This window comes from Propithecus coquereli, unplaced genomic scaffold, assembly GCF_000956105.1.
Source record: "Propithecus coquereli isolate 6110/MARCELLA unplaced genomic scaffold, Pcoq_1.0 Scaffold8, whole genome shotgun sequence".
Taxonomy (NCBI): domain Eukaryota; kingdom Metazoa; phylum Chordata; class Mammalia; order Primates; family Indriidae; genus Propithecus; species Propithecus coquereli.
The window spans coordinates 15,118,721-15,136,319 of NW_012154173.1; the positions used below are offsets into that span (position 1 = coordinate 15,118,721).

The 17,599-nt window shown below is 40.6% G+C and overlaps 1 protein-coding gene across 1 annotated transcript in view; it reads left to right on the plus strand.

Moving 5' to 3' along the window:
• The window catches only part of CPA6 (carboxypeptidase A6), a 279,958-nt gene that overhangs the window by 186,584 nt on the left and 75,775 nt on the right, over positions 1-17,599 (plus strand). The window contains exons 3-5 of the mRNA XM_012663144.1: positions 8,952-9,076; positions 14,789-14,903; positions 16,834-16,935. Coding sequence (XP_012518598.1) covers positions 8,952-9,076; positions 14,789-14,903; positions 16,834-16,935 — 342 coding nt within the window. The remainder of the gene's footprint in view (positions 1-8,951; positions 9,077-14,788; positions 14,904-16,833; positions 16,936-17,599) is intronic.

The window sequence follows — 17,599 nt, forward strand, 5'->3', positions numbered from 1 at the left end:
CAATCCCCCCGCCTCGGACTCCCAGAGTGCTAGGATTACAGGTGTCAGCCACTGCACCTGGCCCAGCCATTATTTTAGATATCATGAAACTGGTATCTGATGCTCTCGAGTCTATAATCCTGCTATGTGTTGAATCTGTTGGCTTTTGCTTATAGTAACTTAGTAATAAGCTATTAATAATCACTGAGGGGAAATAATGGGAATCTGAAGAGTCTGTGTCTAGACTGGTCATAGGTAATCAAGGGAAGAATCATAAGTCTTATCTAAGTCTTACAAGGAACAACAGTCCCCTGCAGTAAGCCATTTCTGGAACATAGCGGGGTAGTGGCATTCATACAGCCATCTCTGTGTTTCAGGATCACAAGGCTCAGGTAAACTCCAACACTGTCAGTACATTTTCTCTCTTCTTCTCTTCTTTCTTCTTTCCCTGACCCAACCAGCCTCTGCATGGAGCCTCTCAATCCCTCTTCCCTTCACCTTTGCCAGACAAGCTCCTACTCATCATTCAGTATTACGCACAGTCAACATTTCTCCTGGGAAAGTGTCCCCAACCACCTCCCAAAACTTGATGGAACAGTACTGTGTCTTCTCTCTGTAGATAATCACACCACATGTAATATCTGCTTAGCCCTGGAGGGCAGAGCTCATCCTTGTATCCTCAGCACTTAGCTCGGTGGCTGAGGCTCGGTAGACTTTCAGTAAACAGTGAATCAGTGGGGGTAGGGGTTACCATCGCTGTGACTTTTGAAAATCAGCCCATTCTTGCAGACACCCGAGAGACAGAACAATCTCCAGATCCTCTGGGTTGTTCACAGGGTGATGATCCTGCTCCTAGATCATCCCACCCTCCACTCCAGGGATTCTCCATTGGTTTTTTTATATCAGCTGACAGTTAATATAGAAGAAAATAACGTGCCGATTTCCATTTCATCCTCTCAGCTGTTTTGAAAAAGTGCTTTCAGCAAAGGGGTTGAAATTAACTTTTAAAAATCGAATAGTTATCTTGCTTATGTATTATTTATCAGTACTGACCTACAAGTCAATACAACTGACCCCTGAAAGGTGATACTAGTGCTAAATTATTGGGAGTCTCTTTCTGATTTTCAGGGTAAGGAGAAAAGCATGAGTAAACTTGAGAAATATTTTCCTAGGGAAACGTAAACTTTTATACTCAAAAGGTACATTGAATCTGGCATAATTATAGAGTTTAAGGGATATTTGGGAATCATGTAGTTCAACCCCTTTGTCATTAAGGAAATTAAGGCTCTGACATGTGACTTATCAAAGTTTAGATAAAACCAGGAAGAAACCATTTCTTTTGTTTCCCAAGTTGGGAATTTTTTTCACTAACCCAGCTGTAACAATCAGCATTCAACCTTGAAGAGAATTAGGGGGAAAATTTGGACAGCAAAACAGAGTGTTACCAGACCTTCCACATTTACCTAATGTGGGAATCATGCTTGCCTGATAACTGGTACTTGGGCTAGTAGCATCAATTTCTGTTATATTCAAATTTACATTCTTAAACAATGCTTTCATTTGGACTAGTCTCATTTCATTCTACCATTGGGCTCTCACCAGTTTTTATAATTATTTTAATGTCTAGTTAGTTTTTAGTTGATATATTTTTATTTTTCTTTAATGACAAAACAGCGAGAGCCTTAGTCACCTAAATTTCTGCCCCCCACTTTTTTATTTTTTTAAAGACAGAATCTCACTCTGTTGCTGAGACTGGGGCAGTGGAGTGATCATAGCTCACTGCAGCCTCGAATACCTGGGCTCAAGCGATCCTCCTGCCTCAGCCTCTTGAGTAGCTGGGACTAATTTCTGGGGCTTTTTTTGGAATCATTAGGGCTCTGTTTTAGGAAAGTGATAACTTGCAAATTGCTTCTGTGGTTAGAGAAAGGATGGGGCTAAGTAAAATTAGCCCTAGAATTTTAACAGCCTACCAAATGTCTTTGGTTCACAGAAAGCCATAGTCTCTGGCCAAGTTTCCCTTTCAGCAGCCCAGTGATATTTGAAATGTTGACAATTCATAAATAGAGCAAGGACAAATAATACAATGAAAAATAAGCATTTCTTTAAAATTATGTGACCGAAGTGGCCATTACAGTCATCAAAAAGAATGCAATACTGTAACCTAAAAAGCAGCATAGTCTAGGATTACACCTGAATGTAATAAAAATTCAAAATTAAGTTGAGAAATAGGGGTAGATAAAATTTCAGGGAAACACCTTATCAATTTATTGGTAAGGGGAATTAGAATTAGGAATTTAGAAATGCGCTAGAGCAATCTTAGAGTATATATATTTGAAGAAAGAGGAAAGATAAATTTATTCCATCTACAAAATATTTAGTGCCTATTATGTGCCACCCATGGTTCTAAGCACTGGGAATACAGTATGAGAATAGAAGGCGGGGAGTCCCACGGTCTTCACTCTTATGGAGATAACAGGGAAAACAGATATGTCAATTGTGTTGAATTGTGGCCCCAAAAAAGATTAAATCCATGTCCTAATGGGAACCTGTGAATGTGACCCAATTTGGAAAGAGGGTCTTTTCAAATGTACTTAAAGATCTCAAGGTGAGCTCATCCTGAATTGCTTGGGTGGGCTCTAAATATAGTGATAAGTATCCTTATAAGAAATAGAAGAGGAGGAGAACAGGTGAAGAGGCAGAAATTGGAGCGATGTAACCACAAGCTGAGGATGCCTAGAATCACCAGAAGGTAGAGGAGACAAGTAAGGATTCCCCTCTAGAGGCTTCAGAGGAAGCACGGCCCTGCCAACACCTGGATTTTGGATTTCTGGCCTTCAGAAATTTGAGAAAATAAATTTCTGTTGTTTTAAACCATCCAGTTTGTTGCGATTCATTATGGCAGCCCTAGGAAACGCAAATAACCATTATCGATACCAATGAAACATAATGAAAAGTTGCAGGCTGTGAAAGAAACACAATTCCATAAAGCAGATAGCAGAGGTACTTGACCTGAACTTGGCCATCAGAGAAGCTTTCTGAGCAATCATGGCCAAAGATCCTAAAGGAAGATTCAAGAAGGCTCAATTGGTGCCGACCAAAAAGACTATTTTAAGAGTAAAAAAGAGAGGGCACTTTCCAGTGTATTCAGATTTTGTGTGTACTGATATTTAATTAATATGATTATGTAAATTAAATCAAATACTAATTGATCACAAACTCGATATCAGATTTTCTTACTTAGAAACCTCTAATGTAGCACAAGTACCCTGCCTAACTAACACTTTTCTAAACCAACAAAAAATAAGAATAAATATAGAGCAGGACAGTCCTCCTCCACGCTTCTATGTTATTTTCAGCAGCTGGGAGGCAGGCCATCTGTTACCAGGTCGAAGGAGCATCTCAAATGTCTTCCCATGTCCCCACATAGGACTTACCCTGAAGCTGCTGGAGGACACCCTGTGACACCTGAGCCAGGTGTGTGATCAGCCCTGGGCCCAAAAGATAAGTGGGGTGCTTCTCAGAAGTAGGGCAGGCCAGTAAGTAGGCCCACAGCACAAGAACCAGAAGAGCCATGAAATTAGTGCCAGATTGAATTATGACTTTTTTTAAATGCAAAGAAGTTAGTTTTTAAATTTTGAATCACTTATTATTTAATAAACACCCCCAGTCACCAGGCACTATTTTAAGCACTTTGTGTGTATTAATTCATTTAAGCCTAACAAATCTGTGAAAAATATACTATTCATAACCCTGTTTTATAAATGAGGACACTGAAGCGCACAGAGCTAAAGTAAATGGCCCCTAGTCACACAGCTAATAAGTGGCAGAACTGGGATCCAGACCCACGCGGCCTGGCTCTAGAATTCAAGCTCTTAATCGCTGCATTTCTATTACTATAACCTCTCTAATCTCAATAATAATAATAACCACTAACATTATTAAATATTGATCAACAAAGAAAAGGTAATCATCATTTTACCAGTGAAGAAAGCAAAGCTCAGAGAGGTTAAGGAACTTGCCCAAAATCACACAGATACTAAATGGGAATCTAAATTTGGTCCTAGGGAGTCAAACCCAGAGCCCATGGAATTGACCATCACTGTAGTGGCTTCAAATCCAGCCGTGTGCCTTTGTGCTAGGAAACATTCCTGCTTTGTTCGTATTCTTGGTTTACTTATTGCTTCCTGCCCCCACACGCTTAAAGCCATCTCTAGGTTTTAATCTCCCTAAATGAAGGCATGATCTCACCATGTTCTTCATCTTAACCATACAAAGTGGAACTTTGCTTCTTTCAGCTTTTCTTTTCATATGCATTTTAAATAGCAATCATAAGAAAGAGCTATTAGTTTTCGAGCTCTTACTATGTGCCGGACTCTCTGCTATGTGTTTTACTTCTACTATTCTAATGAATCCTCCAAAAAAGCCCGTAAGTGGGTTGTTTACCTTCATAAACAGTACAGATGAAGACACTGAAGCTCAGAACTGTTAAAACCTCTCCAAAGTCACACCGCCTGCCAGAGCTAGAATTTCAGCCCCAGGCTGTCAAATTACAAATGGAATAGTAACCATGACACTAAACTACCCTCACCTCCTAAATAGATCTGAATGTATATGATTGGTGATCACATGAGAAAAGGGCCACATGGAATAGCCAGAAGGCTATGGAAAGGGGTGTCCTTTCCTGGGAAATATCAGGCGGCTACTTGCAGCAAAGACCTGGGATGGTTGGGAAACAGCTCAAGGCCATCCTAACAAGGTTCTCCATATTTTTGTTATGTCGTAACCCAGGGTCACACAGCTTTGCAGTTCGGAACCACTTATCACCTCATCCAGATGTGATCAGACCCTGAGGAAATGACTGTTAGGAACCTACACACGATGTGCTGATTGGAACCTTGAAATATCTGCATATTAATTTATAGGATAAATTACCCCACAGGAAAGACCAGGGTGTGAGACCTACCAACCAGACCCCCTCAAACTCAAAGTCAGGAAGCTGGAAGATGCTTATCCTTCTGGGGTAGTCTCAGAAAATCCTAAAGACATGTACAGGGTCAGTGAATTATGGGCACTGGAGGTGAGTACATCCTGTATCAGCCATTTTATAGCTGTGCATCCTTGGGAAGGTGACTTAACCTCCCTGAACCTGAGTCTTCTCATTCATTAAAATGTATCTACAATTAATTCCTATCTCCAGGTGTTATTGAAAAGATAAGTAATATGTATAAAGTGGGTGATACTTTACAAATCTCAGATGCTTATTATTGCCCCCCTGTGTCCTGATAGTCACATACCTGACACCCTGACTAAAAATATCCACACTACTTATCCAAATACCCTTTCCCCAAAATATTACTGGAGAAAAACTGATAATTCATTTTAATTTACTTTCTTAATATCACAACAAAAGACAATTTCTGATTTTTCAAATTCTGTTCAGTCAATTGTCCTTTAGACCAACTGCTTTCTGATGGCATGGTAGTTTCCCAGGAAGCCTTCTCCAAGTCTTGATGTAGGACAAATTCTTTGGAACTTTCCTGTGGGGAAGCTACTCTCTTCTGTAGAATGAGGATTCTTATTTTATCATGTACCCCAGAAAATAGCACTTAGACTCATCTCCAGAGTGATAATTCATATTATTTTAGGTACCTGTGTCTCTCTGCCCTCTGCATACAGCACAATTTCCTGACTTCTACTGGCATTAAGGTGTGGCAGCAAACTGTTACCCTTAATAACAAAAATCTGCCTCCATAATGGATTTAGAGGCAAGTCCCAAAGATGATTATAAAGGATTAGAAAATCCAATGTACACAGAAAAGGGAAAGATACCAACATGCTTTATCTTATAAAGGCAAGAAACCAGCTATTCTTCACTAAAGACCAGAATACACACACACACACACACACACACACACACACACACACACACACACACACACACACCTGTGCTGCTGTGTAAAGGATTAAGAAAAATGTCTGACAATAGTGTTAATTGTGAAAATGAGTTAAATTAGGATGCTGTTGATTCTCCTCTTTTGGAGACTTAAAAGATATGGTTTAGACACATCTACTGTGGACAGTTTGATACAGTCCTAGAAGTATCCTTGCCCGAGGGCTGACAGATGGATTGAATGACCTCTCAGCATCCCTTCCAGCCTCACACTTCTGTTTTTCTGTGATCGTTGGACTGGCATGTTAGCTGAGTCAGATTTGCCCTTGCAAGGTAGTGGAGTCAGCTGCTTGAAAGGAAACAGGTAGACTCTTTGTCCCAAAAATAAAAGCCTCTCTGCCCTGTTCCAGATTAAATTATACCATTAGAGGTTTATTTCCTTGAGTCACGAAGTATTTTTGGTCTTCTAGAGTTCCCTAACAGAATGCAGACACTGATACCAAAGTGAAGATAAAGTAACTAAACTTTATCACATAAGGGCTCAGCAGAGATCATGGCCCTGCAGCGGACCAGGATGGGTTATGCAGGAAGAGGGAGGCCCAGAGCAAGCAAGGGAAGACAGAGACAGGACTGTAAAGACAAACTGTGCCTAATTGGAAATGTTACCCAAAGCTCCTGCAGAGATAGGGCTCTCCTCTCTCCCATCTGGGTTTGGTCTTGCTTTTGATGAAGGCAGAATTCCTATCAGGTGAGGAACACTAGCCAAGGCACAATAGCACATGGGAGGAGGTCTACCCCCATGCAACTGATAGTGATTGGGTGGCTAATGTACACAAGGCACCGTTCTAGGCACTTGGAATGGGGCATAACCAAATGCACAAACCCTTGTCCCTCACAGAGTTTACACTCTGGCAAGAGGAAGCTATCGAATGAAAGAAGCACAAAGTGCTCTAAGAACTGTGACAAGGAGACCTACCCTAGTGGCCAAGTCCCCCCTAAAAAGGGATGTTTCTATTGACATGTGAAGGCTAAGTAGGAATTGGAGAAAGGCATGTGTTGGGGGAGGAGCCACCTGGAGAATGTTCCATCTAAAGTTACCAAAAGTGATTCAATGAAATCCCCATCAAAATACCATCACATTTCACAGATCTAGAAAAAACAATTCTATGCTTTGGTTGGAACCAAACAAGAGCCCAAATAGCCAAAGCAATCTTAAGTAAAAAGAACAAATCGGGAGGCATCACGTTAACCAGGCTTCAAACTATACTACAAGGCTATAGTAACCAAAACAGCATAATATTGGTACAAAAATAGAGACATAGACCAATGGAACAGAACAGGGAACCCAGAAATAAAACCATCTACCTACAACCAACTGATCTTTGACAAAGCAGACAACCACATACGCTGGGGAAAAGAAGCCCTATTTGATAAATGGTGCTGGGAAAATTGGATAGCCACATGCAGAAGAATGAAACAGAACCCCTGCCTCTCACCACTCACAAAAATTAATTCAAGATGGATAAAAGACATAAATGTAAGGCATGAAACTGTAAAAATTCTAGAAGAAAATATAGGAAAAACTCTTCTATTAATAGATACCAGCCTAGGCAAGGAATTTATGACCAAGACCTCAAAAGCAATTACAGCAATAGCAAAAATAAATAAGTGAGACTTGATTAAATTAAAAGGCTTCTACACAGCCAAGATAATCAAATAATCAACAGAGCAAATAGCCTACAGAATGGGAGAAAATATTTGCAAACTATACATCCAATAAAGAAAGAGCTAATATCCAGAATCTGCAAAAAAGTCAAACAAATCAGCAAGAAAAAAACAAATAACCCCATTAAAAAGTAGTCAAAAGACAGGAATAGAATTTTTTCAAAAGAAGATGAACAAATGGCCAAGAAACATATGATAAGATGCTCAACGTCCCTAATCTTCAGGAAATGCAAATTAAAACCACAATGAGATATCACCTTACCCCCGTCAGAATGACTCTTATTAAAAAGTCAAAAAAACGATAGATGCTGGTATGGGTGCAGAGAGAAAGGAATGCTTATACACTGTTGGTAGGACTACAAATTAGTACAACCTCTATGGAAAACGGTATGGAGATTCACCAAAGAAATAAAAACATACTTACCATTTGACCCAGCAATCCCACTACTGGGTATCTACCCAAAAGAAAACAAGTCATTTTATCAAAAAGACACCTGAACTCAAATGTTTATCACAGCACAGTTCACAATTGCGAAGATGTAGAATCAACCTAAGTGCCCATCAATGCATGAGTAGATTAACAAAATGTGTGTATACCACAGAGTACTACTCAGCCATAAAAAGAAAGGAATCAATGTCTTTTGCAGCAATTTGGATAGAACTGGAGACCATTATCCTAAGTGAAGTATCTCAAGAATGGAAAAACAAGCACCACATGTACTCTCTAATAAGTTGGAACCAGCCAATGGACACAGAGGAAAGTAAAAATTGTTGGAAATCGACAAGGGGGGACAGGGAGGAGATGGGTAAAAACCTACCTAATGGGTACCATGAACACTGGATGATGTGCACACTAGTAGCCCCGACTCAAGCATTGAAAATTATCCATGTAACAAAAACATTTGTACCTCCTTAATATTTTGAAATTAAAAAAAATAAATAAACTTACCAAAAGCTGTTTCAATTACTACAATTTGCTTGTGTGGTAGGATATAGGGTGATTTATATCTTTTTCTTTCTTATGTTTATCCAAATATTTGCACAATAAATAATTTTAAAACAATATCAAACTTATACTTAAAACTATTTTATCTCATTTTTACCTTGTGGCTTAAATGTATTAGTCTTCAAACTATGACTTGTAAATTATGATCAAATTCTATATGGATATGATATAATTTGGAGCCCAAATTCAAGATCAAATAGGACTTTTATCCTGATGATGCAAGCATTGAGTCTAATCCCAAAATACGTTTGGTGTTACTGTACGTAAACAAGATGATGTGTTTGACGTTGTGACATGGATCTTTCCCCACCTACACTGAATATGAATTACAGGTTGGTTCCTGCACTATAGGTGGACCTGTGGCATCCCAGCAGCATCTCCCATGTATCAGAGGGAACAGTTACTGATGTCCACATTCCCCAGAATGGTTCTCGAGCCCTGTTAGCCTTCCTACGGGAAGCCAACATCCAGTACAAGTAAGCATTCCTTTTCACTTGCTATAAAATTCATTTGTATTAGTCAGACATGGTGATATGCACCTGTAGTCCCAGCTACGCAGGAGGCTGAGGCTGAAGGATCTCTTGAGCCCAGGAGTTTGAGGTTGCTGTGAACTATGATGATGCCACTGCACTCTACTCAGGGCAGCAGAGTGAGACCCCCATCTCAAAAAAAAAAAAAAAAATTCATTTGTACTAAAGTGAACTGAACTATAGTTATATTCAGGTTATTTATCAAGTGCTTACAACAGTGTTTTAGGTACAGTTTTTCATATTGAGAAAACCGATATGAATTGATTCACCTTGAAGAGCTCATCGGTCTAACAGTGGGAGCGAACACATGGACAGATCATTTCACTGTCACCACTAAGTGATCAGAGTAAACATGAACTCTCTTTCTGTGAAGAAAGGAGAGCAGCCTTGCAATGCCTAGGGATGGTTGGGAAGGCGGGTGCGCAAGAGGCTTTCTGCGGGGGCCATGCCAGCTAGGCACAGATGAGATGAGGACCTGGCAGGCAGAGGGAACCACATGAGCAAAGGGAAGCAGCCAGGAGTTCGGCGCTGTTAGTGTACAGTGCAAGTCGGAGAGCAGAAAGAAAGGATGCAGAGAGGTGGGGAGGCGAGGTTGTGGGGAGTCGTGTATGCAGGAGTGAAAGTTCAGACCCATCTTGTGGATGGTGCTGTCCTATTGCAAAAGAGCCACATGTCAATGGGGTGGGAGTGGGGGACAGCAATAGGAAACTAGCAGTAATAGTGCAGCCAAGATATAGTGAGGCCTTAAGTTAGGACAGAGTAGTGGGAACAGGAGAGCATTCAAAAAAAATATTTCAGAGGTAAAACCACTGGACTCATCTCTTGGTTGGATAGTAAATAGGAAAGGAAGAAGTCAAAGGATGACTTCAAATTTTCTAGTTTGGGTGACTGAGTAGACAGATTTAAACAGATTTGGACATTTTGAAGGCTGTTTTCTTAAAGGAATAGTTGGAACAGCAAGAAGAGAGCAAGTAGAAGATGATCATCAGAGTTAAAGAAGAAAAGAAAGACTTTAGAGAGAGGGAATGGTCCACGTTGCCAGGTGCTGCAGTGATAACCAGTGAGAAAAGGACCGAGCAGTTTCCTCTGGATGTGGCAATGGAAAGCACACTGATAACTCCAACGGTGGGCTGAGATTGTTAATCGTAGAAAACAGAGAAGCGAACAGGAGGTGAGAATGCAGAGCAGCTCTGAGCAGTTAGAATAAGGAGCAAAGCAGAGACTGAGGAGTGACTACAAGGAGATGCAGCAACAGTGACTTCCTGGGAGACCTGGGATTTGCTTATGTAGAGGGAAATTGGCATGTCTGTTGGTTGAAGAGAAGGACCAATAGGGAGGGAGACACTGATGATGCCAGACAGAATGTGCGGGTGCAGGAGTGGGTGTGAACAGCAGGAAGGATGCCTCTTCCCCTAGACTGAAGAAATAAATGTGGCCCTACCTAACACTGGAAAAAGATCACAGCCAATGGCTAAATTTTCTGGATGAAGTAAGAATCCCAATTATCTACTGAAAGTGAAGAAACAGGGTTGAAGTGCATTTCCAAGAGGAAAACTGGAGTAAGGACCAAGAAAAGTAGTTGATGCGGAGAAGAGAGATTGCAGCCCTGCTACAAAGTTGAGGTTTCATTGGATTGGACCATAGAAAGGCCAGGGTGGCAAGGACATTGAGGTTCCCAAGGAGATATGAGGTCGAGTTTTCATCCATGGGGGCTAATCTGGATGGGGAGGCATGATGGGACCAATGGAAGAACCAAGGAAGGAACGAAGGTCTTTATGTTGAAAACAGATGTAGTGCAACAAGCAGGAAGGAAGGAAATTCCACCAAATATGGGTTGTTGGATGCTAAGAGTTCTGGGGTAGAATGTTTACAGCTGGTGACAAGGTCCAGGGTAGCCCTGGAGAAAGTGGTTGAAGGGGAGCATTGGGTGCAGATCTCTGAGGCTGGTGCAGCCAAGAATGGGTGCGCTGCATCACCAGGAATAACACAGCAGGCTGGAATCTCTTTGGCTGATGGCGAGATTGGAGGAGGAGGGAGAGACATGTACTCCTGGGGCAGGGTTGTCAGGGCGGAGCCAGGAGCTCTAGGAAAGCAGCCAGGAGTGGCATGGGGCGCGGAAGGACGAGCGTTCCAGAAGCTGGAAGATTAATGGGAAAGCAGAGACGAGTCCTTCCCCTGGCCCCATGTGGGTGGGGGTGGGCGGGTAGACAGCCACAGAAGAACGTATGTCCTTTACAGTCAAATTTCTGATGGGTCAAGAATATGAGAAAAGCGAGGTCTCTGAAGAGACTGGAGGTTGTAGAAAGTTTATTTTCAGTGGAAGCAGGACTCCAGCGGGCACAAGGAAAAGGGGATGTTGGAGAGAAGGGGTGTCGGTGGAAGATCTGGGAAGAGAAGTACTGTGTGGGAAATTCATGAGACAAGAGGGAGTGACTTATTTTTCACTGGGAATCCTAGGATTTGGGGGTTGAGAAGCATGATTATAAATGACTACCCTCAACTACCCCAACTTTTTAGCAGGTCGTTGTACTGTCCAAACTGGCACACAGGTCCCTGATGGTGTCTAGGGGGGCTAGGGTGGGCCCGTGGCTCTGTGGGTCCGTGGTGAGAGTCCAGTCTTTCTGAAGGGCTGGGCAAAGGGGTGCCAGATGGCAGTGACACCCCTGGGCCACACAGAGACGGCCCTGCCAGAAAGAACTTTACAGCCTTATTAAAGCTGTGATTTGCTTTTTGCAGAAAGGTATTTCATCTGTCCTTCTAGAACAGAATCACAGCTGTGCATAAAACTATTGTTCATACTGGACACATTTTAGCGGCTGCTCTAGCTTTGCGGGCGTACTGTGATTCTCTGAATGCTTGACAGGAGAGAGCCTGGCAATTGTATCTATAGGCGCTCGGTAACAACGCACGTGCTCCGTTAATTATTATTCGGTAGAAAAGAATCTACCAGTTAGCTTAACAAGTCTCTATTTCCTGCCATTAAATTTAGGTCATGTGGAACCGACATAGAATAAAATATCACACTTTATGTCACAGAGAATAGAGTCTAAAAAATGAGTGTTTAAGTCAATTGCCTCCTCATGGAGAACAATCATTTAGAATTATTCATTCTGTTGGTCCCAAGATAATAATACATAAGAGTCGATTAAATTCCACGGGCCCAGTAGGTAGAGATCATTTTAATTGACTTTTATTATTGTAGCCTGGAGTATTTTCAAAAGATTATCATTTACTCTGTACAAGAATACTTAATGGCTATAGTGATTTTTAAAGTGGGGATAATGTGACCCCATGTGTCTGCCCCCTAGGTGATCAACCCCTCTCTATGAAATGACTCATTCTGCCATAACAACACTTTTGGTCATTTTAAAAATTAAATACCTGTCAAAAAAAAAAAGCAATGCAGTTTGGATTTTTGAGGGTCCCTCCCCACTCTGGAAGCTTTGGGGAGGTGGTTTTGTACTGAGTGATGCCATCACTTGGAAAGTTCTTACTAGCTCTAGTCATTGCTATGGGAGTATACACAACTAGGCTAGGAATAACAATAGGCCATAAGGAACTAAGAATATTCAGCAGTTTATGAAGAACATTTGAGATTCCATTTCACAGCCTTCTCGTCAATATGCTGGTTTCTAGTCAACTACTTGACAAGGAAAATTGGTTTGGTCCTTGCATACTGCAATTATTTTTTGACTTAACATTGGTCTCTTAGGCCCTGTATTAGGATACAGTATAAGTTGCTAAAAAGAGACCTGTATTAGTTTGCTAGGCTGCTATAACAAAGTACCACAGACTTTAGAAACTGGAAATTCAACAGGAGATTCTTGCATAGATTGCTGGCTTCAGCAATTCTGTCTACTTTTTTTCCCCTTAGTTTCCTAGGATAGAAAAAGTAGCCAGCAGAGATGGATAGCTGGTTCTGGGCAGGGAAACAGACCTGAAGGTTACCTGCAGTGCTGGATATGTTGACAGTTTATAACCACCTCAGCCCCAACCAAACTTGCATCCTTCTTGCCCCTCCCGGATTCTCCCCTAGCACAAGGAGTTAGGACATTGACACAGAGGTTCATTTGGCCCGAGACCTGTCTTAGCAATATTGTGAAGTTCTTTAGCCCGCACAAACCCAATCATCTGTAACTTCTTACCTTGAGGGAAGAAAAAAAACACAAATAGAGATGGTGTTCAGACTGATGACTTAACGTTCCACTCATGTTTTGAACGGCTGCAAGCAGCTGCCAAGAGACTTGACCAAGCTTTGAGCCACCTCTCCTTATCTTGACTTCTAAAATGTTTCCAGTTTTAAAGTCAAAAGTTGAAACAAAAGAACAGTAAGTCCATAATGAATTCCTGATTAAATACCTTGTCCACAGTGGGCACTCAATAAATAACAAATGAGTAAGCGGAAAAGAATGTCCTATACCCAATATGGCCCTAAGAAAAATCTCTTTCCTTCATGAACCAAAAAGTATTTATTCAGATGGTTCAAGATAATTTTTAAAACCTAAGTGGCTTATATAAATCAGCCTTGAAAGTCATTTAAAGATGCTCATTACATGTTCTTTTAGCCATTAAGCAATAGGTTCTTTTGGAAAATAAAATATGAAAGCAAAGCTTTTTAAACCACCTGCCAGGGCCAGAAAAATCACTGAGATGTTTTCTAATATCTTTAAGTATTACAAATGAGTGAAGTGCCTTGCTACTTCATGGTGCTGTAGTTAGTGGAGGCTGGTGAGTATTGGAAAGACAAGCCCATATCTGTCTAGCTCAGACATCACATCAAGAACACCAATGACTCCGCCTGGAGCTGGTTCCACACATCCTGAAATCCCCCACCCTAGCCTCAGCCTTTAATTTCCAAATGCATTCATTATGCTCAGTTGAGCTCTTCGTCTCTTGGCATCCTTGATATTGGCAGGCAGTGAAACAGCTTTTTCCAATTCTGGATATTTCTTCAGTTTCCCCTTGAGGACTGTAGCTTCTTCCCTCCTTTCCTTTTTCTCTCTGAGTCTTAGGTCAAGGGTGCTGGCAGGTGACGTAAGAACAGTCTCTGGGTGGTGGAAGGGATGTGAGCAGGTGGACACAGCTGGAGAGCGGACGTGGCAAGGGCATGGAGGAGCCACCTAGGCTCAGTTTTCGTCATGTCACCTGAACTTGGAGTCCCAAGATTGGAATTTGGGTTCACCTCCCAACTTCAAATTCTGGCTATGCACTGACCAGTAGAGTGACATTGGCAAGTTCTTAACACTTGGGAGGTTCAGCTTTTCCATTATTAAAATGGCGATAACAATAGAATCTACCACGTAGGGCTATCAACTACGATCACGTACACGAAACACACAGCACAGTGCAGGCTCTCGTAAGTACTCAAAGGTACATGTTCGTGGCCCTCACTCAGTTGTTGTAGCTGCTCAATCAACAGTAGTTGTTATTAATACTGTTATTATTTGGGTACATCTGCCTATTTACACTTTAAATTTATTACCTCATTTAATAGTTTTCATTTCCTGAAAAACAATATTCTCCCAACATTTGGTATTTTTATAAATATCGATTGCCATAGTCCTTCTTTACACAGATGCATATGATTTTCTTTGGATGTTGCCTGGTTTTTTTATTATCTCAATTTACTTTTCATCGTGTCTGTCATTTCAAATCCAGGGTCCTCATAGAAGATCTCCAGAAAGCACTGGAAAGGGGAAGCAGCTTACAAACCCAGAGAAATCGAAGGTCCCTTCCTGGATATAATTATGAAGTTTATCACTCTTTAGAAGAAGTATGTAATCAAAGAAGCTTTTATTACTTTTTTTTACAAGCGCATCTTTATTATTTACTTCTAAAGATTGAGGGAGAAGCATAAAAACAGAGAAGGGGCTACGTGAAGAATATGTACTTAGAGCTGTCGTATGGCCTGGGCACCTCAGCTCATTCATCTCTTCCATTAAGTGTTTTACTGCGCTATGAGAAGTAGTAAAATAATTTGAATTTCACCTGCTTTACCCAGCCCTCCCCTCCGAAGGACATGGGAAGTGCAATGGAAGAGTGAGGTAATGTTGTTATAATAACAGTCACAATGGCCTGAACTAAAAAGCCGTGGAGAGTAAAGTGAGTCAGTGTTTGAAGACAGAGATTTGGCAGAGGGGTAGAGAGGACTTTGACATTTGCCCTGCACCCTCTGCACAGCTGAGACCTCCCAAAGGCCAAGCTTTGTGTGTGGCACCTCTGCACTCTGAATATGCTGTTGTCTATTCTACCTGGAAAACTCACAGCCCCCTCCTCCTTTACTGTTCACCTGGACAACAACTTGTTATTCCTCAAATTTTAGCTGACACAAGAAGGTAGCTGCGTCTCCTCTCCCAGACTGGATCAGACCCCTCCCTCCACCACCACCCCCAGTGTATTACCTGCCCCCACAGCACACAGATGTGATACCTGCCACAGTTTTTAATTATGTAATTGTCTGAGTATTTGATTAATGCCTTTTTCTCCTAATAAGCTGCAAGTTCCATGTAGGCAGGCCATTTCTTTCTTGTTCACCACTATATCCCCAGTGGCAGGAAAATAGAGATCTTCAAATAGATAATTGTTGACTGACTGACTGACTGACTGAATGAATGAATACATATGTACATTTCCCATGCTTCCCCTGAACTGGACAAAGGAACGCCAGACATAAAGTTAATGAGATCCTGTTCTAAAGAGTATTTTGTATTATCTTGATGACAACTCTCTTCTCAAAATTATTTCCACACATTTCATGTCTTAACATACATTTTAGAAGCTTGAAATTAGAAGCAATGGAAAGGTTTTAGATACTTGGCACACAAAAGTACTGTTAACATGCACTCAAAAAAAGTCAAATTTTAAAAATATAATATAGATATACATATACATGTGAGATATATATATCTCTCCTGCACATCAGATTAAATAAGAATAGAAATAAAAAAAAACATGGGTACTTTCCAAAATGTATTTTACATATATTTTTTTCAGCACAGACCCTTTTATATCGTGGAACGGTGGAACACTTTGGTGTTATTTCTTTACTCCTTATGGGGCTTTTAAAGTCAGAAATGAAACACCTTATTCATCCATCTTAAATATACCTTCTCCTGATGACAGATAAGCGTGTGTGAATGGATCAATGCAAATGTCTCACTGTCTCTGGTGAAATTATTCAGAGTATGCTCTCCAATGTTCAGCTCAGTAGAATAACCTTTAAATGCAAAAGATAATGCCTTTTTCTTAGCATCTTCTGTTCAGTGTCAAATTATAATATATGGAACTTTAAGAAACACTTTCAGGTAGTTTGGGCAGTTTTCTTAAAGTTGATTTATTTCTTTTCCTCTTAAATACTTGTGAGAAAATGGAAATAAATTTTGTTTCAAAAAGAAACCAGAACACATCAATTAATTTTTTTTAAAACTCTCTACCATTAGATATTAGTGATAAATGGTAGTAGAAGGTATGCTTTAAAGCAGGGACAACACATGCATCATGTGCTACTACCCGTAAAGGCAGAAAATGTAATTTTAAGTGGTCAAAGAAAATTAAAAATAGAAAATTGGTTTTTTGTTCAATTTTATACTCCATGTGTGCTCTTGGAATTCTGAGACCTACTGTTGTCTTTTTATTACCTTTGTTCTCTAAAAGCTCCATCATTGTGAGAGAGTCTGACATGGTTTTTATTTATTTACTCTTAGATTCAAAATTGGATGCATCATCTGAATAAAACTCATTCAGGCCTCATTCACATGTTCTCTATTGGAAGATCATATGAGGGAAGAACTCTTTTTATTTTAAAGGTAAAAATAAGAAATTGTGAACTAAATGGAAAATATTTACCATACATTCACCATTTTCAACTTTGATGTACGGGAGAGATAAATGATCTGTCATAGACTCTTATATTTAATATCATCTGATAATTTATGAAATATTTTCCCTTAGGTTTTTGAACCATGTTTAATTTTTTTGATTGACTATGCTAGAGAATACTGTTGCTAATGTATTTAGAGTCATTGATGCAAATTATTTGTGAGTTCATGCTACTTAAGATGAACCAGTGCAAAACTATATAGACATGTAAGAAAGTATGCATTATTGCCATCCTTTGATCCTACATTCTCCTCTAGCTACTGACTTACAGATCTCCATCCTGTCTTAGCCAAACTTCTAAAAAGATTCACCTATAGTGGCCATCTCTACTTTCTCACTTCCCATTCCAACTTTGACTGCCCAGCCTTTGCCCCAACATGCCTCTGAAACTTCTCTTTCTAAGTTCAGCGATGACTCCTAGTTGACCTTCCTCCTGTCTCTGGACATTCAAGTCTCGATCACTGGCTCCTCTTGCCCTGTCCTTTCCTTAGGGTCTGGTAATCAGTCCCCAGGACTATCCTCAGCTCTGTTTTCATGCCAGAAACCCTGTCTAGATGTGCACATCTGTGCCACAGTTTCAACGATCATCCC